The sequence below is a fragment of the Xenopus laevis genome, chromosome 9_10S (genome assembly GCF_017654675.1).
Source record: "Xenopus laevis strain J_2021 chromosome 9_10S, Xenopus_laevis_v10.1, whole genome shotgun sequence".
Taxonomy (NCBI): domain Eukaryota; kingdom Metazoa; phylum Chordata; class Amphibia; order Anura; family Pipidae; genus Xenopus; species Xenopus laevis.
The window spans coordinates 6,898,515-6,922,232 of record NC_054388.1 but is presented as its reverse complement, the minus strand read 5'-3'; the positions used below and the strand labels follow the sequence as shown (position 1 = coordinate 6,922,232).

At 40.3% G+C, this 23,718-nt stretch overlaps 1 protein-coding gene across 5 annotated transcripts in view; it reads right to left on the bottom strand.

The window, feature by feature from the left end:
* LOC108702183 (sodium channel protein type 4 subunit alpha) overlaps nucleotides 1-23,718 on the bottom strand; it is a 67,388-nt gene that overhangs the window by 1,787 nt on the left and 41,883 nt on the right. For 2 of the 5 annotated variants that reach the window (XM_041578554.1, XM_041578552.1), the window contains 16 exons: nucleotides 22,460-22,612; nucleotides 20,934-21,048; nucleotides 20,272-20,510; nucleotides 19,582-19,755; nucleotides 18,108-18,464; nucleotides 14,812-15,261; nucleotides 13,532-13,655; nucleotides 12,346-12,500; nucleotides 11,646-11,819; nucleotides 11,440-11,562; nucleotides 9,995-10,273; nucleotides 8,861-8,914; nucleotides 7,628-7,765; nucleotides 7,354-7,458; nucleotides 5,385-5,655; nucleotides 778-2,931 (listed from right to left, as the gene is read on the bottom strand). In XM_041578554.1, the coding sequence (XP_041434488.1) occupies nucleotides 1,775-2,931; nucleotides 5,385-5,655; nucleotides 7,354-7,458; nucleotides 7,628-7,765; nucleotides 8,861-8,914; nucleotides 9,995-10,273; nucleotides 11,440-11,562; nucleotides 11,646-11,819; nucleotides 12,346-12,500; nucleotides 13,532-13,655; nucleotides 14,812-15,261; nucleotides 18,108-18,464; nucleotides 19,582-19,755; nucleotides 20,272-20,510; nucleotides 20,934-21,048; nucleotides 22,460-22,612 (4,068 nt within the window). In that variant the 3' untranslated portion in view covers nucleotides 778-1,774. Of the gene's footprint in view, nucleotides 1-777; nucleotides 2,932-5,384; nucleotides 5,656-7,353; nucleotides 7,459-7,627; nucleotides 7,766-8,860; nucleotides 8,915-9,994; nucleotides 10,274-11,439; nucleotides 11,563-11,645; nucleotides 11,820-12,345; nucleotides 12,501-13,531; nucleotides 13,656-14,811; nucleotides 15,262-18,107; nucleotides 18,465-19,581; nucleotides 19,756-20,271; nucleotides 20,511-20,933; nucleotides 21,049-22,459; nucleotides 22,613-23,718 lie in introns of those variants that run through there. The other 3 variants (XM_041578553.1, XR_005964625.1, XM_018237689.2) reach the window with 3 other exon arrangements.

Here is a 23,718-nt window from a genome sequence, read left to right as displayed (position 1 = left end):
CCTAGTTCTGGTGGGTTCTGGCAAATGCCAGAGGGGCTGCTGTAAGTTGCCATAGACACTATTTATTGGGCTGGTGGGGGCATGGGCCTCTGTGTACTTGGAATGCCAGTGTATATTATGAATCCCAATCCGGACCGGACTATACCCAATCCTAACCCTCAATGGTTGGCCAAATTTCAACCTGAACCCACCCAACTGGTGGTCAACCAGCAACTCATTGTGGAAGGGTCTGAAAGTGTGGATTAATTGAATTTTAGCCTTCCTCAACAGGCTTGATGTGACTCCATGTGGTCTCCATGTGCTCCATTATTTTTAACCATCTAGTACTCTTCTCAGCAAACCTGTCTATGTCATTCAGATGTTTGTCGCATTTATATGACTCATCATACCCATTTAAAGGATTAGAGCCCTGAGCTTGTTTCCTCTGTAGAACCTACAGATGAAGCCACTTGGATTTGTGAGTTAAATGCGTCATGACTCAGGGTTAATCAAAGAAACTGTGTTATCTAAAGTTATCTTAACTCATTTAATGCATTTAACCTTTTCATTAGCATACCAAAGCACCATTGTTCACAATGGGGAATGGTTTAATTAGATGGGATGCTGTGACACAATTTTCTGTGTTAAATGGGATAAGTGGGATATCTGTGTTTAGTTATTCTGTGTCAAACAGGCAAACCAAAGTGGCTGCATCTGTACACCTACAGTCCAACGCAACAAGAAACAATGCATGTGCAGAGAGCAGCGTATAAGCGTATAAAGAACTTAAATCTTATAAAAATTACAAAATCATCTCTTTATTGCATTTTTTTCAGCCAAATACACATTGTGTAAATCATGCTCCAAACACTCACATTATATTCATAGCCTGAGGCCAACTTGAGAGCTAATTTACTGCAAGGGAAGAAAAAGAAAGAAATAGGCTCAGCGGTGCAGTGTTTTGCAGTTTTGAGTTTAACTTTAATTTTTCTCCTGTTTTTTTTTAGTGTTGTGTCTCTGAGGAACTTGCAATTCTGATATATTAATATGTGGTTTTAAATGTAAACAGACCCATATGTGTGTAGGAGTAAACTGCAATTAGAGCTGCATTTAAACATGAAGATTATCAGCCACAATAAACTGTGCAGTGATTCTCCTTATTCGATGATCGCAGACCCAAAGGGGTACGGTTTGTAGTTGTGCATTTCCACATTTTACTTTTTAATGAGGAAAATACAAGAAAAAATCTTTTGAAAAATAGTCAGAAAACATCTTCACTGTACTTTAACGCTTTTACAATTGTAGGAAAACAATTAAGAAACAGAAAATAATCACCTGGGCTTTTACATATTTAAAAAATACCTGTTTTGCTACTTTGCTGTGATCTTACACGATGAACGTCATTTAGTTCTAGAAATAAGTCAATAGAATACAATATGGGGTCCAAGATTGGAGAGGCATAGTCAAGGCTGAATTTGGTTATAAGGCTCATGTGGCCTAGATGTCTCCTTTACTTCTTTTAGGCTCAGAATTGAGCACTGAAGTTTTCGTATTTGTATTAATACAAAATTTAGATCTTTTATTCTGGTATTTATCATCTAGAAAGTGACGGACTGGTGGGCTATCAGATTCAACTGCATGTCTCGGTGTTTTAAACCACATCCCTCTTCTCTCTTAATAAACTGAGCAGAGATTCCATATATGTGTATGTTATATTACATTATACACTTAAGAATTGCCTCAAACCAGCTTATTCTGACACCAAAGTCAAATTTCACCATATGCTTATGAAGGTCTACACATCGGTCTCCCTTACATCATGATCTATACTGCTGCATGAACTCCTGTTTGTTGCTCTTGGGCGGTGAGCTCCACCATCTCGTCCTTCCTCTTCATATTTGTCATATGCTGCATGAATTCTATCTGCCATCAACCCTTCTTTTTCAGGAGATCCCTCAGCTGGTGTCTCTTCATCGTTACTCTGTCGGGAAGCGTGTTTCCCCGAACGCTTCAGTAGATATCTCCTAAAAGCCCTCTGGATTTTGATGGCACAGACTTCTTCCTGCTTCCTTTTCAGAGTGGTGGTGATTGGTTCACGAGACACTTTTGATGGATTTGCAGCCATAAACTTTTCTTCCATTGATTCTTTTAATGCATCCATTTCTCCTGAGTCCCCCAACACCTCTTTAGTGAGTGCAAATAGAATGTCCAAGCAGTGAATCTTATCTCCAATTACCATCGGAAGATCCATAGTAATTAGTTTTATTTTGTTAGGCTTTGGAATTCGTAGAGGGTCTTCCAAAGTGTCTACAAAGTCTGACATCCGACTGTAATCAACAAACTGCGTGGCATCCAGATCAAACTTCTCCCAAGTTTCATAAAACATCTCAAAGTCATCCTCACATAATGGCTCGCCACTCTCTTCAGTGGCAACATTAAAGTTCTCCAGGATAATGGCAATGTACATATTGACAACTATTAAAAATGAAATGATGATGTAGCTGCAGAAGAAAACTATACCTATAGCCGGGTTACCACAATCACCAGTAACAGTTGTTCCAGGGTTCTCCATATGAGGGTCACAATCTGGAGGGCCACTATTTAGGATTGGATTTAGAAGACCATCCCAACCAGCAGATGTGGTGATTTGGAACAAGCATATTATGCTGTTTCCAAAGGTTTCAAAATTAAATATGTCATCTACTCCGGATTCTTTCTTTACGTAGGCAAAATTGGACATTCCAAAGATTGAATAGATGAACATAACTAAGAAAAGCAGAAGCCCAATATTAAATAGAGCGGGGAGAGACATCATTAGGGCAAAAAGTAGTGTGCGAATTCCCTTTGCTCCTCTAATGAGACGAAGAACTCTACCGATTCTCGCCAGTCTGATGACTCTGAAAAGTGTTGGTGAAACAAAGTATTCTGCTATGAGATCCGAGAGAACAATACCTAGAAATGTAAGATAGGAATTAATTAGTGTCTGAAGCTTGAATAAAATCTATAAAATAGGATATGGTTAAGTGGATTTGGTTCTACTAACTTTCCTTCAACTTACTCATCATCCTATGTTCCTGCATGTCTTAGAACCAAAACATCTGCTAGTTTGGCTATCTTGCTATCACCCCAAAATATAGGTCATAAACCAACTTCACTGTTCAGCATGCAGAAGCCTTTAATTTGGAAACCCATTGAATGACTTTTACACAAAGGCTACAATTTTGGTAGCCCAGTGTGCTGCCTTCCAGGGTAGACTGTAAGAATGAAAAGGAATGGCTTCTTGGTTTCTTTTCATGGAGTTCAGGTGTAAGGTTGCATGTTGGTTGTGTACGTTTTTGTCATTATTGATGGTTTCAAATTTATGAATCCATTTCTCCTGACTTCCCCTCCAAATGCCCAATGAATGTCCAAGCTGTCTTTTTAATGTTTTTGAAACGTAATTTTAATATATAAATGACCATGAAGCATTTTTGACAAGTAAAAGATTACTGGTTTCTAGCTTATTAGCCCATATTCAAAATCAGGAAGGCTAGCTAGGTTCCTGGAGAGGTTGTTGCCACCCAAAAGATGGCCATTATGCAGTGTCGTTTAAACCAGTTGCGTGTATTTTGTTCCTTTGTGTTCTGTTTTACCTTCATTTCCCCATGTCTCCAGTATGTGTTTCTATGTCTAAGTATATGTTTTCCCCCCACCCTTTAACACCCTTCCTTCTTGGGCAGAAATACTGTCTATTTATTTCATTTTTACTCTACCCTTGTCTTAATTCCATAAAGACCATCTTCCACCCTCTTCAACTTAGTGTGTTTACCTACCTTACCCTTCGTGTATTCAATCCCTCTAGTTTATTTTCTTCCCAGTTTCACCCTTACATCAATGCATTTTCCTTCTTTAATAATCTGCAGCTCTTCAGAACGCATCATTAATAAAAAAAACCCATGTGACTTTGTTCATTGTGGACGTTCAGTTCCAAGAGTTTTGCCTCTGTGTTTTCCATGAGAAGATTGTAGTGATTAAGAATCCTTATGTTCCATTCCTCATTGGATTTTCCACCCTACTCCCATTTTATATTACCCAAATGCTCTTTTACTAATTTCCCAACTTGTATTTCTATGATTTATTTCTCCCATAGCATGTGTTCCTTAAATACCTTAGTGTATTTGTATCCATCCTTGATGTTTAATGTCACACCCTTCCCTTAATACTTCTCTCATTGTGCCTAATTGTTCACATTGCATCCAAATTTTACTGAAATATTCATCTAGCAGATATTTTTAAATGTTGGGAGGCATGGGGTCACTGTTACCACCACTACGGGTTTCAATGAGGAATCAGTTAAATCCAGTGGCCATTAGGCAGAACTAATGATAAAGCGACTTTGGCTCAAAACTCAAACCTTGTGTTGGGTCCCAGTGTTTATTAATACATCTATGACTTTCTCCTGTTGTGATCCATTGTGTTATTTATTTCTATCCATGACATTCATACACAAGAAATGATTTTTACTGTGTGACTTTATTGGCTGAATATTTTTGTGTTCATGTATATCTTCAATCCCCTGGGATGCTCCATTTTTATGTAAACTCCAACATTCTACAAAGATGGCTGTTCAATTCCTTGGCAAACAATAAATGATGAGCAACATCAATGAACGTCAATCGCCACCATAATTGATGAAATGGGCGACACTTAGCGGTTCTTGTTTTATTGGTCACCAAAGCTTGACAGACTTCTCACCTGTTGAGGGTTGGTCAGCACTTTTGCAGAATAAACCTAATTTCTGCATAGATACTCAGCTCAAACATTTGGGTCTTGGACCTTTTTCTTGATGCCTAACAACCATGTTACAGACAAATATCCAGGTTGGTAGTGACTTCACATTAACCTATACCTAAGTGCTTGTGGAGCATGAACCATGTAAAGCAATATACTGTAGATGTTGTGTCAATAAAGATTATAAACCATATTTTTTACCATATTTTTCTGTTGGGTGCCTAACTCAATTTAGGTGTTGACATATGCAGTTTCTTAATTCCAACACTGTATTCATCCATTAAACTAATTAACAGCTTGAAGGATTAAATATTGTCACCTTTGCACTGCATTTTTATTGTCCTCCTGAGAAAGGTCTATGTTTCTTTGAACATACTGCCACCTCAGGGGTCAGAAATTGCTCTGTCCATCTCTGTCACCCGGAAATGGTGAATAAAAAGGTAGTAAGGGGCTAAAATAGACCTTTCCTTTGCCCTATCAGTCTTTTAGGATAAAATATACAGGACTAAAAGGATCAGAGATGGGTCAACTTAGACTTGGGTTAGTATGGATGACTTCTCAAACACAGTAGAAGAAAGAAAGACCTCACTTTTAAGACACCACTTCATTGTTCTAACTTCGCAACTGATACTTACCGACAATAGAAATGATGACCACCACAAAGTCAAATATGTTCCATCCAATTGTGAAAAAGTAGTGCCTGAGAGCAAACATTTTGAGAACACATTCACTCGTAAATACGACAATGAACACCAGATTGATCTTGAAAAGAATATCAGTTTTTTCCTGGCTCTGATCGTCTGTTTCAACCATCATCGTCACCATGTTGAGGCAAATTAAAATCATAATGACAATGTCAAAGGCCTGCTTTGTGACCAAGTCAAACACCAAACCTTGAATTTTGTTCTGGTCGAGTGGATACGACAGACAAAGGAGAAACAGACATTGGGACAAAAGGAAACAGATACGAGAAGAGATAAGGAAGAGGGTTACTGGTGGAGGAAAGGAAATCGACTTCTATTTTTGTCCCTAAATGATAAAAGGCAGGGTAATATACACGTATGTTAATTCTCTTTCTTTGGTAATGTGTTAGCTTTAAAGATCCTGTTAATCATACACTGAATTTAGTTGGGTTGGGTCAAGCCAAAAAAAATCAGATCAAGTCCAAAATCACCACTCACTGCTATTGTCCTCTTCCTGTTTTTCTGAAACCTACATTATCACTATGTGGACCTTTGGACAAGCTGCCCCCAGGTTAGTTCTTAAATTTCTTTAAGTAGACTTTAAGGAAGTTATTTATCATATCCAAATTTGAGAAACTCCGAATTCACACCTCCCAACTGTCCCTTTTTCGGAGGGACAGTCCCTCTTTTGACAGCTCAACCCGCAGTCCCTCATTTGTACTGAAAAAGTCCCTATTTTCTCTGCACTGAACAGCCAGAAAAAGAAACAAAGTTTCTAACTTAATTGGCTTTTAGCAGAGAGCCCAGAACAGCTAACAAGTGCAAATAAGATACTTTGTAACAATTTTGAGACACAAAAACACAGTTTAGAGAAAGAGAAATATTTTCAAACTTTCATAACCTGCCAAATTTTGTAAAACAAACATGGTAATTAGGGGGTGTGGCCACAGAAAGGGGTGTGGTCAAAAAATTGCTGCACTACTTGCGGAAAAAATTTTTTTGTCCCTCTTTTTACTTCCAAAATGTTGGGAGGTATGCGAATTCCCGAACTGACCTTATTTATGAAGAAAAAAGCTCAAAAAACTATGGTCAGACTAAACTCCGAAAACGTAGGCGCTTTCGCTGAAAACTAGGGATGCACCAAATCCCCTATTTTGGATTCGGCCGAACCCCCGAATCCTTTGTGAAAGATTCGGCCGAATACCGAACCGAATCCAAATCCTTATTTGCATATGCTAATTAGGGGGGGAAGGGGAAAACATGTTTTACTTCCTTGTTTTGTGACAAAGAGTCACATGATTTCCCTCCCCGTCCCTAATTTGCATATGCAAATTCGGATTCGGTTTGGCCGGGCAGAAGGATTTGGCCGAATCCGAATCCAGCTGAAAAGGCTGAATCCCGAACCGAATCCCGAACCGCATCCCTACTGAAAACTCTGAATTGTTCAGAGTTTTCTGCAAAAACTACGTTTTTTTCAGAGTTTTTTGCTCCGAATCCCCGAAATCATCGGATATCGGTACAGACATCAGCGCAGACACTGGGACCTTCCCCATTGACTTTTACAGGACATCAAGAGTTTTTAGATGCCGGGGTTTCGGATTCAGAGTTTTTAGACCATTGGACTTTAGAGATACTAAATCTCGAATAATTCATCGTTTTACGAATTATTCTAGGTTTGGCTATTCAGAGCTTGATAAATCACCCCCTAATAGTTGGCTGTTAAAGTCTACACCTTGATCTAAGGCTGAAACCTTCTGCCTCCAAAGCATTATATTAAGGAACGATCATGATTTGTTCTTCCATATGAGCCTGGATTTATGTATGTGTAGATAAAATGATCATTGTTTTTAAAAAAATTTCAACCTGCAAAAATAAACCAGCACACAGTTTGAATCTCAACGAAATGCGTGAAATATTTTACCGTGGGTCTTGGAATTGGTTTTTGAGGTTTTTTGGACCCGAGCTTTTTCATAGCGTTGTAGTATTTCTTCTGTTCCTCAGTCATAAAGATGTCCTTACCTCCAAAGTATAAAACAAAAGAAGCCTGTTATTCCCTGCCATGTTATGTTCATTATTCTCATTGAAATATTCAGCAGCGACGTACCAAAATTTACACTTGAAATTAAGAAACGCCGTCACGTCTATTTTTTCTTTATGTAGATTGTACCTATGAAAGGGGCCAAATAAATACTTATCTTTTTCTTCTGCTGATTGAAGTTGTCGATAATGACGCCAATGAACAGGTTTAGAGTGAAAAAGGCTCCAAAAATGATGAATATGACAAAGTACAAATACATATAGAGATTGATTTCATATTGCGGCTGGTCCTCAATCTGTGTGTGTGGAGGGGGGATAAACAAAAGGAGAAAAAATGAAGTAATTCCATATCTAAGTCAGATCATTTCATTTCCATTATTCTTTCCTTGTTTGTTTAGAGATTCCGGGGCCCGATCTACTAGTGCATATCATGCAATCTTTTTCCCCATCTTGCCAGATATTGATGTAAAGTTCCTATTTTTCTACCCATTCTGCAAAATATTACATTTTCTAAATGAGACTTCTATTAAATGTATCCAGTGACTTGCCCAGGGAAGGGCCCTATAAGTTTAGCAGCCTAATACAATAGAATCCCCCCAGGCCTGGATTTGTGGGGAGGCCACAAAAGCCTAGGGTGGCAAGATTTTAGGGGCGGCATTCCAGCCGGATTCTAAGGAGCACTGGGGATTTGAGTGCTGAATTCGATAACGCATAGTAGGGGGGCCGGGTGTGATGGCTCGGGCACTAGGACCCCATAGTCTTGGGGTGTGCAAGACCGAAATCTGTCCCCTGAATCCCCTGAAGAATTCTAGGTTCTTGGGCCTAGAGAACACTTTCTGCCTGGGACAAATCTCTTCTTCTTCAGGGCGACTAATCTCCCCGAACTGCCTTCCCACTGGCTAGAATGGAAATCCCTGTCTGGATTGCACTCAGAGTGCTTCGTATTCCGAAGTCGCCCGAAGTTGCCTCATGAGGAAACTTTGGGCAACTTCGGAAAACGAAGAGCAGCGATTTGCATTCTAGCCATCGGGAAGGCATGGGAGGCAGTTTGGGGAGATTAGTCGCCCCGAAGAAGAGGAGATTTGTCTCCCGAGTCTCTGACCTAAACCTGTTTAACTTCAAACGTTCTAGTTCCAAAAACATTTTCTCTGCACATTTACATATCCATCCCCTGTTCCTTTAACCCGAGATAAAGGGAGAGCAGACACTGCTGTTAAAGTTAAAAAAATACTTTCCCTGGTATCAGAAGGAGCAAAGCTTCTACCTGAAAGCCATTACTTCCAAAGCTGCAACGACTGAAATGAAACTTTTGAAAACGTTGGGTCTAGCCAACCCGTCCCAACTTTTAAACCAATTCTAATCAAACAAAGAGCAGCATTTGATCTACTCACATTCCGGGAATCTACAGCAGCATACATGATATCCATCCAGCCTTTGAAAGTTGCCTGTGTAGAGAACACAAAAATAATATCACCCATCATAATTACTTTGCAAGGACAGAGGATGTTTTCAATTTCCCTTCATTGGGTTTCTTCAGCTACTTGATTTCATTACAAATACCGTGGGAAGGAAAACATCATTTGTCACCTCTAGAGGTCTCCATCGGACATCTTTGTGGTTCCACCAAACAGACACTAGGAAATTAAGCTCAGTGTAGGGATCACTTATCTAAAGTAGTTGCTAATTGCTAATTAAATATTGCCTTGATACAAACCTTTATAGATGTTGAATAATATTTTCTAATAGCATCCTTGCGTGAACAAATGGGCCCATCAATATCTCAATTCAGTTATAAATCACCCCGTTCATATTGGCCTGTGTTTCTAGCAAGTATCCGATCAAGGAATTTCCAATGGGTGTTCCATAATTTGGATTCCAATAAATGCCATTTGGATTCCAACAAGTGCCAAATAAACTTCAACTGAGTTGTCCAAATACTGAACCATAATTTACACTTTCAAATGCTGGGCAGCGTTCAAAGATAATTGTGAACCTAAAATTCAGGTTTTCAGCTGCCCAGGGTCGTAAGACTTTGAGAGTCGGTTCTGATACATGTTGAATTTGAATCCTGGTCAAATCTGAAATTAAATGTTGGGTTCAATGTATCCCTAGTTTGTTATAAGGGACTGATTGGACAATTTCTGTATAGTGTACCCATTAGGGCACCTTTGTGATTGGTGGCACAAGCTTGTACTGGATTAAAAATTAAAGATGCAACTTGCCATGGGTCCCAGCAATCCTAGCTTGCATGATATCTGTCTGAATGATAGGCAAGCTATAAAATACAAAGGACAGGACCTGCTGTCTAGACACCTGAAGATGTATAGTAGTGTATATTTATTCTGGAGTCTAAAATATTATTGCATTGATTCCATAAGACATCTGCCATTACTGTCTCTTTAATGAAAATGGCACCAAACATTTCAAAGGGAACCTCAATAACCTTAAGTCACTTGTCAAGGTTATAACTTGCTCTACGCACGATATCAAATGGACCTTAATGCCTCACGGCATGATCTTCTTACCACTTGTAGAAGGGAGAGATACCCAAGGCCCACATTGTCAAAATTCACTTTGACATTAACCCATCGCACTTGCTCTGTGTTGTTTAAAGCAAGGCATTCGGAGCGGTTGTTGACCACGTCGAGCTCAAATAATTCTGACGTGGTTGTGTTGATGCATCGATAAAATTTCCCAGCAAAGAGATTAACACCCATGATGCTGAAGATGAGCCAGAAGATCAAACAAACCAGCAGGACATTCATGATAGAAGGAATGGCTCCTAGAAGGGCGTTCACAACCACCTGGAAACATAAGATGATATGTCTTTACACAAAAAGGCTGCTAAGGGGTTTTCATTTTATTTCTTAACATTCTAGATCCGTAAGCGGAAACATATGTTAAACCAAACAACCCTAACAAAATACCACAAACATTTTACCTTTAGTTCTCCTTTTAAGTGGAGACATGTTCTTTCTGATCAAGATGGAAAAATGTACTGCAGAAAAATCTATGGTTTTTATCCTTAGGATATTGGGTTTTGGTAATTTTATGAGACGTCCAGTGGTGTAACTACCCTATACAGCAGACCCTACATGCGTGGGGGTCATTAATTGGTAGTCCCCATCTCCAGCCATTTTTGCCCCCTAGCATACAAATAAACAGTAGAAGGAGGGGTGTATGCAAGCCTCCCCACACCAGTATTAGGATGAATGTGTAACATACACTGGTAGTCTAGTGGGCCGGTGGAGATGCCCGCCATGTGGTGCTGCCTCCTCTTCTGGTGCCAAGGTTTCCTAAGGTGTACGAGGTGCGCAGTTCCGCAATTTACGTGCCATGCGTGATGACATCATTGCACTTTGCCGCAAAATTCAAAGCTATTTAAAGGAGCTTCGAGCTTGCCCATTGTCAGGTCTGATTCGTTAGTATCTGGGTGCGATTTCTGTGTTGTTTGATTCCGGCCTGATTGACCTTGCTTGAACTCCACCTATACCGACCCCGGCCTGATTGACCCTGCTTGAACTCCGCCTATACCGACCCCGTCCTGATTGACTCTGCTTGAACTCCGCCTGTACCGACCCCGGCCTGCATGACAACACTTCTCGTCTACTCCCTGGACTGTTGCCTTCTGTCCAAAACCTTGGAAATACAGATGCCCCTTTGCTCGTTCAGAACGTCTGCTTTACTCCTCTCATGTGAAGACCTGGTGGCATCTGAGTAGCTGAAGGCTCCTCCTGAGGCCAAAGGCAGCTGCTACAAGCAGAATTTTTAGCCGTGACCTGGGAGCTTAGCAGTTGTTCTGAATTTAGGGAGCCATACATGACAGAATGTTACTGCTAAATACCCAATCTAAAATTCTTATACAGTTAGGCCCATAAATCTTTGGACAGAGACAAGTTTTTTCTAATTTTATATATCTTTCCTGCATGCACAGATAACATCAATCATGCACAGAATAACAAAAACTTACTCTCATGCCTTCAAATCTTGACAACGCTCGTAACGGTCTGAGGGCCCTCAAGGTTCTAAGGGATTTGATGGGGCCAAGTTCAGAGTAACCCAACCAGTTGGCTGTCAGGCTGATTAAAGACACCTATCAAAAAACCAATGGCAAACAAATCACTTCATGGTAATTATCTCTTATGAGGGAAGATTGGGCTACATTCATTAACTTACATCAACAATTAGGAAGTCCAGCCAACACCAAGCATTCGTGAAATAGACCTTGAAGCCATATGCCACCCACTTGAGTAGCATTTCAAACACAAAGATATATGAAAAGACTTTATCAGCGTATTCCAGGACAGTCTTTATCACTTGCCTCTGTTCAATGTAGATATCCTCAAATGCCTACAGGTTAAAACAGGTGTGTTATTTATTTATTCTCAAAATTTAAATCCAAAAATAATCAGAACTGAAAATTATATTTAAAAAAGTGTTGAATTCTTCCCTTCTTTTTGACCTTCTCATATAGGAATCATCCACATTTACAACCCTGATTGGCTGGAGAAAGTGGTATGGTTAGGACTTAACACGGAGTGGTTGGGTGTGGGGTGGGAAGTCAACTTTGCTGACAGAAGCAGAAAATAACCCAGAGAGCACAACAAGGAGTTGCAAGCAGAAAAATTTAAAGGTAACAGGATGAAACAGAACCAGTGATGAGTACATGGGAAACCCCTTTTTGAAGATGTGGTGGAGACTAATTTGGTCCTAGACTTTAAGCAAGTGTGGGATTCAACTAGCGAAAATTCCATGTTTGAACTTGGGCACTAATAATTATATAAACCATATTTACATATGGACTGGAGGAATAAACATATGGACTGGAGGAATAAAAAGTCTTCTAGAAGTTAGACAATGTATTTTATATATGTACCAGTGCTCCACTACTGAGTAAGATCATGAAGATGATGAAGGTTTCAAACCAGTTGTGCTCCACAATCACAAAACATGTTTTCCGAATGTTCCACCAGATTTTCCCTTTTTCTGTTGTGATGTCGACATAAAGACAAGGGAATCGGCGCACACAACCTTTAAAAACAAATATTGGAGAACTATTATAATTAGATGAACTTCTGTATGTGCTCTGGGCAGAAGAACAATTCCATTTATAAATAGCACATGTGAAATTTTGCAGTTTTATTGGTAGAGAGCAAAGAAATAAAAAAAGAAAAGCAGTTATATGGCCTGCAGCCTTGTGCCTTTATATGGACACAGAACAACCCCTCAGTGACTTCTTATATCCTTATCATTTACAGTAGGGGGTACATTATCCCTTATAATACATGAGTGATACTCAGAGTTCCCTGTATAACTCAGCCTGCAGCCTTGTGCCTTTATATGGTCTCAGAACAACCCCTCAGTGACTTCTAATATCCTTATCGTTTACAGTAGGGGGTACATTATCCCTTATAATACATGAGTGATACTCAGAGTTCCCTGTATAACTCAGCCTGCAGCCTTGTGTCTTTATATGGTCACAGAACAACCCCTCAGTGACTTCTAATATCCTTATCATTTACAGTAGGGGGTACATTATCCCTTATAATACATGAGTGATACTCAGAGTTCCCTGTATAACTCAGCCTGCAGCCTTGTGCCTTTATATGGTCTCAGAACAACCCCTCAGTGACTTCTAATATCCTTATCATTTACAGTAGGGGGTACATTATCCCTTATAATACATGAGTGATACTCCGAATTCACTCTGTATTTCTCAGCTCTCACCTGTTTTCAGAAGGGCAACTGAGTCTATCCCTGTATATGGCAGCTTGATGCACATTCATGCCCAACAAAAGAGAAGGCAAATCTGGTAACACCAGAGCAACCACTTGTACCTCCCACCTCTTATTTAATTGAATAGGGTATAAAGGTTATACAATGAGAGTATGTAAAATATCTCAGTAGAAGCTGAAGTTCACTCCTCCCCAACTTTTTTGGCCTAAGTGGGTTTTTATTGGCACCTTTTGTTCTTGCCCCTTCCTATCACTTGAAATCTAACTTGGAGCAGATATAAAATATTATCCCTTTGTCTACACAGGAAGTTCTACTCTTCTCCATACCCTCAGTGAAACATTCCTCTGGGCCTTCCTCTTCTTTTTCTTCTAAGGCCTCCTCTTCCTCTTTGGGTTCTGGAGGTTTGTAATCTGCTGTGCTACACATTGAAGAGCCGTCGCCATACTTCTGCTGCAGAAATAATATATGTCACACTTCATGGTTTCTGGAAATTCCTTTATAAAGGTATGTCAATAAACATGTAACACATATAGAGAAAATGTTTAGGTCGTCATATAAAAAAGGGAGGCTATAGTGACAATATAGAAGCTCCATGGCATAAAAACTAAAGTTCTTCCATTAAAACCTAAAATTCATAAAGCAAAACTTTTTTGATGTGGACTTCTTTAGGGATCTACAAAGACACTAAGGGGCAAATTCATCAAGGGTTGAATATCGAGGGTTAATTAACCATCGATATTCGACTGGGAATGAAAATCCTTCGACTTCAAAAATCGAAGTCGAAGGATTTTGCACAAATACTGCAATCGAACGATCGAAGGAATAATCGTTAAATCCTTCGAATCGAACGATTCAAAGGATTTTAATCCAACGATCGAACGATTATCCTTCGTCCAAAAAAACTTAGCCAAGCCTATGGGGACCTTCCCCATAGGCTAACATTGGGTTTGGTAGCTTTTAGGTGGCGAACTAGGGGGTCGAAGTTTTTTCTTAAAGAGACAGTACTTCGACTATCGAATGGTCGAATAGTCGAACGATTTTTAGTTCGAATCCTTCGATTCGAAGTCGTAGTCGAAGGTCAAAGTAGCCCATTCGATGGTCGAAGTAGCCAAAAAACACTTCAAAATTCAATGTTTTTTTTCTTCTATTCCTTCACTCGAAGTTAATGAATTGGCCCCTAAGACTAAGTACCATGTCTGGTTAGAATCAAAAATAGAATGACTACATTATTATAGGAACTGAAGTTATAAACATGTAGGCCATGTCCTGATACTGAAGATAAATCCCAAACCTTTTTTACCCATGAGCCAAATTTAATTTGTAAAAAGAGTTGTAGAACAACACAAGCATCTAGAAAGTCCTTGGGGGTGCCAAGCAAGTGCTGTGATTGGCTATTTGGTAGCCCCTATGTGGACTTGCAGTCTACAGGAGGCTCTGTTTGGCACTGCACCTGGTTTTTATGCAACCAAAACTTGCCTCCAAGCCTGGAATTCAGAAATAAGCACCTGCTTAGGTGCAACAACCAATGGGTTGGTGAGTAACAAGTTGCTCAGGAGCCACTGGTTGGGGATCAATGTCTTGCAGTGTGTATGCAGTGTGGTCATACCTTGTGTTCCTCCACCTCCGACTGTGTGCTAAACTCATCCGTATCTGGAATTTCAAAGTCGGACTCTTCTGATGCGATAGGAACTTCTATACAAATGTTTGGGTTGTTAATAAAATTGACGTGGTCAAATTCATCCAAGAAATAACGTTCTTTTTTAGTCACACCATCAATCAGTGGAGGTTCTGTCTTGGGTTCCAGTTCTGTCTTGGGTTCTGGTTCTGTCTGGTTGAGAGCAATGTTTTCTTTGTTAGGGTCCTCTTCCTTCTGTTCGGTTTTTGGCTTCCTCTTAAAGTGCAGGATAGAGAAGAAAGTTTTCTTCACAAAGTCAATTCCCCTGGTGATCCTTCCAAGAGCAATCTGTAGGTTGTTCATCTCCCCATCATCATCCGAGGCCGATAAGTTGTCCGCGCTGAAGGAACTCAGCAACAAAGCCAAAAAGAGATTGAGGACCTAAAGACAAATATATGGCAATGTCATCAATTGAAGTAAAATACACTAATATTGTAGTAGAGGTATGGGATCCATAGACCCATAGACTCTATTTTATCCAAATAACCCACATTTTTAAGAAAAGATTTCCTTTTTCTCAGTAATAATAAAACAGTACCTTATACTTGATCCTAACTAAGATATAAGTAATCCTTATTGGAATCAAAACCAGCCTATTGGGTTTATTTATTGTTTACATCATTTTCTAGTTGACTTAAGAAGTATAGATCCAAATTACGGAAAGATCTGTTATCTGGAAAGCCCCAGCTCCTAGGCATTCTGGATCACAGGTCCCATACCTGTACCTTAAAGTAGTTTCCATCCTGATACAGACAACTGTTTTACTGGTTCCAGTTTAATCGATAGTCAGCCTGTCCCAGCTCAAGCATACATGCAGCCCAAATTTCACACATTCAGAGGGATCAAATATCCGTAGATTGTACGAAGGAAAGTTTAGATTTATTACTGATGGTACACATTCTCCCCTACTGAAATTTCATATTCTCAGTGCACCAGAAGCCTTTTCACCAGCCATAAAATATTATCAAAGCAGTTTAGAGTATGTTCACTTGGGCACATTATGCAGACAGGGTCCATTGTGGGTAAAATACATAACAAATTCACCTACTTTTTCCCTGTTTGCAAATAAACATATGCCAAATAGATGAAGCCCATGTTGAACAAGCTGTAAGATGGAAGTAAAGTCTAAAATAGAAGAAGGCTAGAAATGCTGTATTTTGTATACTAAACATAAACATGAACTTACTGCACCACAAGCCTAATCAAACAAATGATTTATGCTTTCAAAGTTGGCCACAGGGGGTCACCATCTTGTAACTTTGTTATACATCTTTGCAAGACCAAGACTGTGCACATGCTCAGTGTGGTCTGGGCTGCTTAGGGATCGTCGTAAATGATCAAAACAGCACAAGTCAAATAATATCTGCCAGAAGCCGATACACAAGACTGATTAATAATCAGAATATACAGACTGCACTGGGTCCTGTGTTGTCATGTGATCTAATGTGGATTTTATAGTTTTTGTATTGTTTAATACAAACTTTCTCCAACTCTGCAGAACCAGTGGCTGCAGCAAAATAATCCTCCAAATAGAATCCCAGTTTATCTGTTTAAATCTGGCTCCATGATCTTTGTCCCTGCAGTAAAGTCTTTGGAAACAGTAAAGGGGATGTAAAGGCAAAAATAAAATCGAATACAAATCTCTACACAGTCGCCGACTGCTCTACAGGGAAACAAACAAAGCTGCTTGAGTTCTGCATGGCTGGGAAGTAAGGCGGGGGCTCCCCCTGCTGTACATAAGTATGATTGTTTCCCTGCAGAGCAGTTAGGGACCGTCTGACAATTCCTATCCACAGCAGTAAATGAAGGGAGAATTTCACTGCATACAGTCAGGTTTCTTATAAAAACAGTACATATTTTTTTTAATTGAAGTATATTGGAGATAGGTTTCTTTTTCACTGAAGAAAGTAAAAAATGGGATTTTATTTTTTTGCCTTTACATGCCCTTTAAGTGATGCTTCCCATCGGCGCTAGAACTATGGGGGGCACAGGGCAGGTACCTCTTAATAAGTAATCTTCCTACCCCTCTGTAGCTCTTGCTGCTGCTCTCGGCGCTCACTTGCTTCCTCACCCCCCTCCACATGTACGCACACAGGGGAGGCGATGTGGCCGGCTGGGTTGCCTTGTGTGCCCAGTCAACCTGGCCCTCCTCTGCCCCCCATAGTGCCAAAAGCACTGAAAACAGAACAAGCCATTATCCAGCTCTTAGTGGCACATCTAAGAGCGATGTCAAAAGAACCATTACATTGATGTCTTGTCTCCTGTTTGTTTGATATTGCAGTTGGGCACCTAGATGTCAACTTCTAGTTTTCTATTTTCTGACAGGATTACTAAGCTACTTAAGTCGCTTCCTCCTAATGTCCTGTTATAGCCTTAAAGGAATTCTGGAGGAAATAACTTTGGGCCTATATTTGTACTTGACAAACAGCTTGTGTGTTGGAGCTGTGCTATTGGCAAAGGCATGGGACATGTTTGAAAACAAATAGGGATAGTAGCTTATCAACACAAAGCTAAGAAAAGAATTATGGAAGAGTGGGAGAAACTGTGGAACAGGGGTCCTCAATCTTTTTAGCCGGTGAGCCATATTGAAATGTAAAAAAAAGTTGGATAGCAACGCAAGCATGAAAAAAGTTACTGGTGGTGCCAAATACAGGCTGTGATATGCAGTTGGTAATCCCCATGTTAACTGACAGCGTACAGGAGGTTCTGTTTGGCGGTACATCTGGTTTTTATGCACCAAAACTCGCCTCCAAGCCTGGAATTCAAAAATAAGCACCTGCCTTGAGGCCCCGGGAAGCAACATCCAAGGGGTTGGAGAGCAACATGACCAATGGCATTACTATAAATCTGTATTGACATGGATAGATATTGTAAACTTAATGAAAGAGTAATGGGCTGCTCATCTGTTCTGATCATGTAAAGGTATGTATATTTTTATCTATATAGCACTAGTTTATGTAGCACTGTAAAACACAACATTGATGGTTGGTTGGTTGGTGGAATGGGGCATCTACTAAGCAATCGGATCATGGTTTGTATTGGCTACCGATGTGTGTAGCTAAATTTTAGTGTCGGACTGGAGGGTCTGAGACCCCCCCCCACTGTATCTGACACAGGGGCCCCCACCAGGCCTCCCTTCCCCAGGCTCAACCCCCCCTCCAGGCCCCCATGCCCCAGGTGCAAATTTGAAGGAGATTTGGAAATCCATGAGATGACAGGCGACTTACCACCAGGTTACCGATCACCATGACCATCATAAACACGACCAGGCACATGGCTTGCCCCGCCACTTCCATGCAGTCCCACATCGTCTCAATCCACTCCCCGCACAGGATCCGGAAGACAATGAGAAAAGAGTGGAAGAAGTCATGCATGTGCCACCGTGGCAGCTCGCAGTCGGAAGCAATCTTGCACACGCATTCCTTGTAGCTCTTCCCGAACAGCTGCATCCCCACCACGGCAAAGATGAAGACAATGATGGCCAACACCAAAGTCAGGTTTCCAAGAGCTCCGACTGAGTTACCGATGATTTTGATGAGCATGTTAAGGGTTGGCCATGATTTGGCAAGCTTGAAAACCCTGAGCTTGAAACATTAAAATATTCTACATTAGTTAGACAGAATAGAAAGACTATAGCCTGTTGCTAATCTACTTCATAGTGTTTATCTGATACACATTTAGCCTTTCCAAGCATTCAGCAAGAGTGAGGCACTATCTTGAACTGAACCACAAAAGTTACACATAGCAACCAATCAAATTGTATTCTTGCCTTTCCTAATTTGTAGTAGTTAGCTGTATGGTTTGGGTACTGGGACTGGTGCTAGCTAGATTAAGGGAACCAAGGTGCCAAAGGGGCCAAAACTGGAGGTCTAGCTGGATTATTTTGTGCAGAAGAAGAAGACTCCATTGTCCCATCGTGATATACTATATGTGGATAGTAGAAAATCACTGGATGAGAGATAGAAGAAGACTCATAGAGTAGAACTATGGAAATGCAATGTTGTTGAAGGCTTTAAAGATGGGTGACGACATTTAGAATGTTTAATTAACAGCATAAGGTGGCCTAATTGCAATTTGCTTTCTGAATACTGAGTTCAAATACCATTTTGGTATTTCATTTTGGTATTTCTGTGCATGTTTCCTTAATCAACCATATATAACCCCCTCGTAAAAACGAATGCTGAAATTGCATAAGCAAGATACGCGTGCTATCCTGAGACGTAGCTTAAATTTCAAATCATGATGTTGTGTGGACAGTTTGTTGAAACAGCTTTACAAGCAGAAGCACACTCAGTTTTACTACATATTACATTTCTCTGTGAAAGCCCAGCTTACTTCTATAATTATGGATCACCCTATCCCCCCGTTGTAGTTTTTCCAGGAGGCTGTTGAAAAATATGTAAATCCCAATAGAAAATAGGTTTAAATTTAAAAAATTCTCCAACATCAAAGGTGACAGCTTGAACCTGAAGTCCAGCAACCAAAAGAGATGGTCTATCACAAGTTAATTGTCCAACAAGAATCCCACTTGCTCCGTTTACACTTTATCCTCTTTTTGTAATTTATTGCACTGGTCACTAGTCATTAACTAATTTCTCTAGTTATGAACACTTAAACCACACTGAGTAATATGGCAAACCAAAACAGCAAAGTAATCTCCAAATATGTATGTATTTATATTGAGAAAGAAGAAATACCCACCAGACGGAACGATCTGAGCACAGACAGGCCTTCTACATTTGCAAGGCCCAACTCCACCAAACTCAAGGTGACTATAATGCTGTCAAATATGTTCCACCCCACTTGGAAGTAGTAATATGGATCCAGGGCTATGATCTTGAAGAACATTTCAGCTGCAAATATGCCAGTGAAGACCTATGGGAAAAAAAACCTTATTTTTATCAAAAACTTTTGGTCAGAATGAGGTTGAAACTGACATTCCAGCCTCAGACCCTCAAGTTCAGTGCCATCCAAGACAATTATTCACTGAACTACATGTTTGAGGACCACAATACAATGAAATGATGATGTTATCCAAATAGGTCAATGGTGATCTTGAGGAGTCTGAGGACCATAGGGCCACAACCAGCCCACAGAATCCCAATGGGACAGCACTGTTCTAGAATAAAGATTTCTAAACTAATAGACTTCCCCATTGTGAAACCCAAAGTTGATGGGGTGGGCCCAACCTGAAGTCCAAATGGTAGCAGATTTGAGATAATACTTATCTGCTGTCCTGGATAACCCTTGAAATATAGTAGGTTGAGCGATGTAACTAGGATTTGAAGGTAAGCATGGGGAGGATCAAATGCTGAACCACATGGGCACATTTGTATACGCCCCCAGTAATACTTACTCAGCTTAAGCATGAACCGAATTTAAATAACTCACCAAGTTTCCTACACCCAGAACATTCTCAAATTCCTCTGTCATAGGGTAATGTTCCATGGCCATGAAAAGGGTGTTAAGTACGATGCAAATGGTGATTCCCAAGTCGACAAAGGGATCCATGACCACAAACCTTACGAATTCCTTAAACTTCACCCATGGAACACAGCAATCCCAGATCAAAAAGGTGTGAGCAAACTTGTACCACCAGGGAGGGCATTTTTGATTAACGTCTTCCAGTTCTTTAAAAAAAAAAAAACCCAAGGAGGCCCAGGGTTATAAAAATAATCCATTGATATACTTTGTTTTTAAAATTTTCCACACATTTCTAGGTGGCAATTTTTTTTTTGTGTATTGGGTATCCACAGAAAGAACGGTCTAGGAAAGGCATCTTGTGCCAATATCCAGGTTGGGCTAATTTGTCCAACCACCCTAACCCCATACTTTTATATTTTTGTGCTTAAAGATAAAAAAAATGGCAACGCTATGGTGAAAACCTCTCAACAGATGTACCCTTTACAATCAATAACTGAGTAACAACGGGCAAAGAAGAAGTCCGTGTTCGGGGATTTGCAGAAGCAGCAAGGTACTATGTGCTATCAGATCTTGTATTTCATTGAATCATTGCATTCCAAATACAAATACTCTTCTCTCATCATACGGACCTTCAAGAGCAACTTCTGACTCGACACTGTGGTTGCTCTCTGCTCTTTTCTGCAGAGTTGGCTCCTCCAAATAAATCGTAGAATTCCTCTGTTGATTTGACTGTGCTGAGCTTGTCTGCAAAAATAAAAAAAAAGATTTGCCAATAAGCCAATATGTCACATACAGACATTCAAAGAGTCTAGCATTGTTCTGGTGGTCTTGCCTAGAGCAATGGAAACCTACAGGGGCCAAATGTTACTGGAACAAATGTCTATGGATTAAAAGAACACGTTGAACCCAGTACCACCAGTCAATCTTGAGTAGATACTGATACATGAGCTAAATTTAAGTTTTTATTTTGGTCATGTGTCTTCAAGTGCATTGGGGATTATATAAATATAGAATCCTGAAAATCTTAGGGTACAAATCTATAGACAGATAAACTAGATATAACTTTCTGGCTTTGGTTTGTTAAATAAAATTCCATTAGTAGAAACTAAAAGCAACAGCTACTTGGAAAGGCCTGGCCTACTGGAGTCCATGGGGCAAATTCACTAACATTCGTAGTTTCGCCAGGCGCAACTTCGCCGCACTTCGCCAGGCGTAGTTTCGCCAGAGCTCCGCAAATTCACTAAAATCCGAAGTTGCGTAGGGGTAGCGTAAGGTTGCGAAGTTGCTCTAGCGTTGATTCTCTATGTAAAGCGAAGTTACGCTAGCAAAGGCTAATTTGCATAAGGCGCCAAATTCAAATTTCAATGGAGGAATGCGTATCAGCACTACAAATGCCTAGAAAACCTTCAAATCATCAAATAAAAATTGTTATTTTGCCCTACACATGTGCCCACTGTATAGTTAAGTTGCCATGAGTCAGGAAATGTAGGGGGAAAGGAGGGGAGCCCCAAAAAATTTTTTGATCTTTTTCAGCCTATCACCCATAATGAAGAAAACACGACAGCGTTTTTTGGGACTTAGAAAAAATTTTGACTTTTTTTGAAACAATCCCTATCTACTCTATTGCGCTTCGCCTGGTCTGAGGTGGCGAAGGAAGTCTAGCGTAAAAGGTAGCGTTCAGTACACTGCGCAAGTTAGTGAATTTGCGTAGTTACGTCGCTAGCGAAAATTCGCCAGGCGTAAGGGTGCGAAGTAACACTAGCGAAACTACGCCAGCGTTCGTTAGTGAATTTGCGCAGTAGCGAAAATGCCAAACGCTAGCGAATTAACGCTAGCGTTCGGCGCTTCGGCGCTTAGTGAATTTGCCCCCATATGTTCAGTTTGGCCTCCAGGTGACTGCAGTATAAAATGAGAGCCATGGCATTGGAACCTTACTCTAGTACAAGTATTTAGCCAAGGAGGTCCAAAAGTCATAGAATGGTGCCCAATGTGAGGTCCAGGGTGGGCTGAATGGTTTATCATGAACATTTATTAGCTGCCCTGGAAACCTCTAATGCAATAACAAAGGGGCTGTTACACCAACACTCTTTAACCTTATTTTGAGCTAAAAGAACATATGTTTGAAGACAACGGCAAGCTGCATTTTGATACTTACATCCTCCAAAGAAGGCACATGATCAGATATAACTTTGGGCACCGCTCGCCCGTTGCAGTCCATATTTTCTGTGCCATCCCCAGCAAGGCTGTGCTCTGAAAGAGCTTTTTTCTTTGCTGTGTTGATGAGCCCAACTGAGGCAACACTGGACTTCTGGAAAATAAATGGTTACGAGTCCATAACAGAATTTCTTTTTGGGTGAAATACCTCTAAACAGAAAATGATCCTCTCCCGCTGCAATTTTCCCATGAGGGCAACACTAGTCCCCGTGAAATCACAGGGGGAATTATTGGCATTCCTAAAATGTTTCAGTTGAGTTGACTGGGATCTTCAAAGTGCACGGACCTTGAAACCCAATATTACGGCTTTTAATGGTGACTATAAAGACCAGCTTTTTTTGGTTTCAAGTAAAATAAAGGTCCATCATAGATGAGTTTTAGTCCACAATGACCTACTGGGCAAAAGCTGAAGTTTTCTTTCCAGGATATGATCATAATCATCCTGCCAAGATTCCCCAAATAAGCAAATTCTGAGCTTCTGTTTATATTATGTGCTAAATTGACCCATTTTCCATTCCATAGTGGGCAGGCTAGAGAGAGCACTATGTTGTGATGATAAGAAGGAAATAAAATAGAAATCTTTATTTGAAGAGTTGTTTTGCGTCATTTCTATATCCCCTTAGTATAATATTCTCCTTGGGACAAAGGGGCAGATTTACTAAAGGGCAAATTTTCGCACACTTTGCACCACTTCGTAAATCTGCCCCATAGTCTTGTAGACATTTGTCACAGCCTGGTGTCATCATTGTGTGAGCCTCCTATGCTAATAAAGCAGATACAGAAATTTAGCATATGTCATGTGAATGTGAAACCAATGAGAAATTTGAGAAGTCACTTCTTCTTCTAACACTTCTAACCAGTGTTAAAGATCGGAAACGACTGCCAGAATAATCCCGTGTTAAATGCAGGTTGGGGAGACACAAGAGGAAGTTTTAAAGGCCAGGCTTGTGCACAATCATTAGTCAAGAATGTTAGAGCCTCTATTTTCGGAAGCTGGCGGCAGGAGCTGTGAAGTAGCGCAGCAAGTCGTGAGCAATCATTCAGAAGGGATCTGTGTAAATTCCTGAGGGATTCTGCAATATCCTTACAGGAACCTAATTTAGGGGAACAATTGGGCAAGAGAAGAGCACCCCGTTCCTTGTCTCTTCCTTGGCAGTTCCTTGGAGCCTAGCATGATACTAGCATGGCAGAACTTAATAC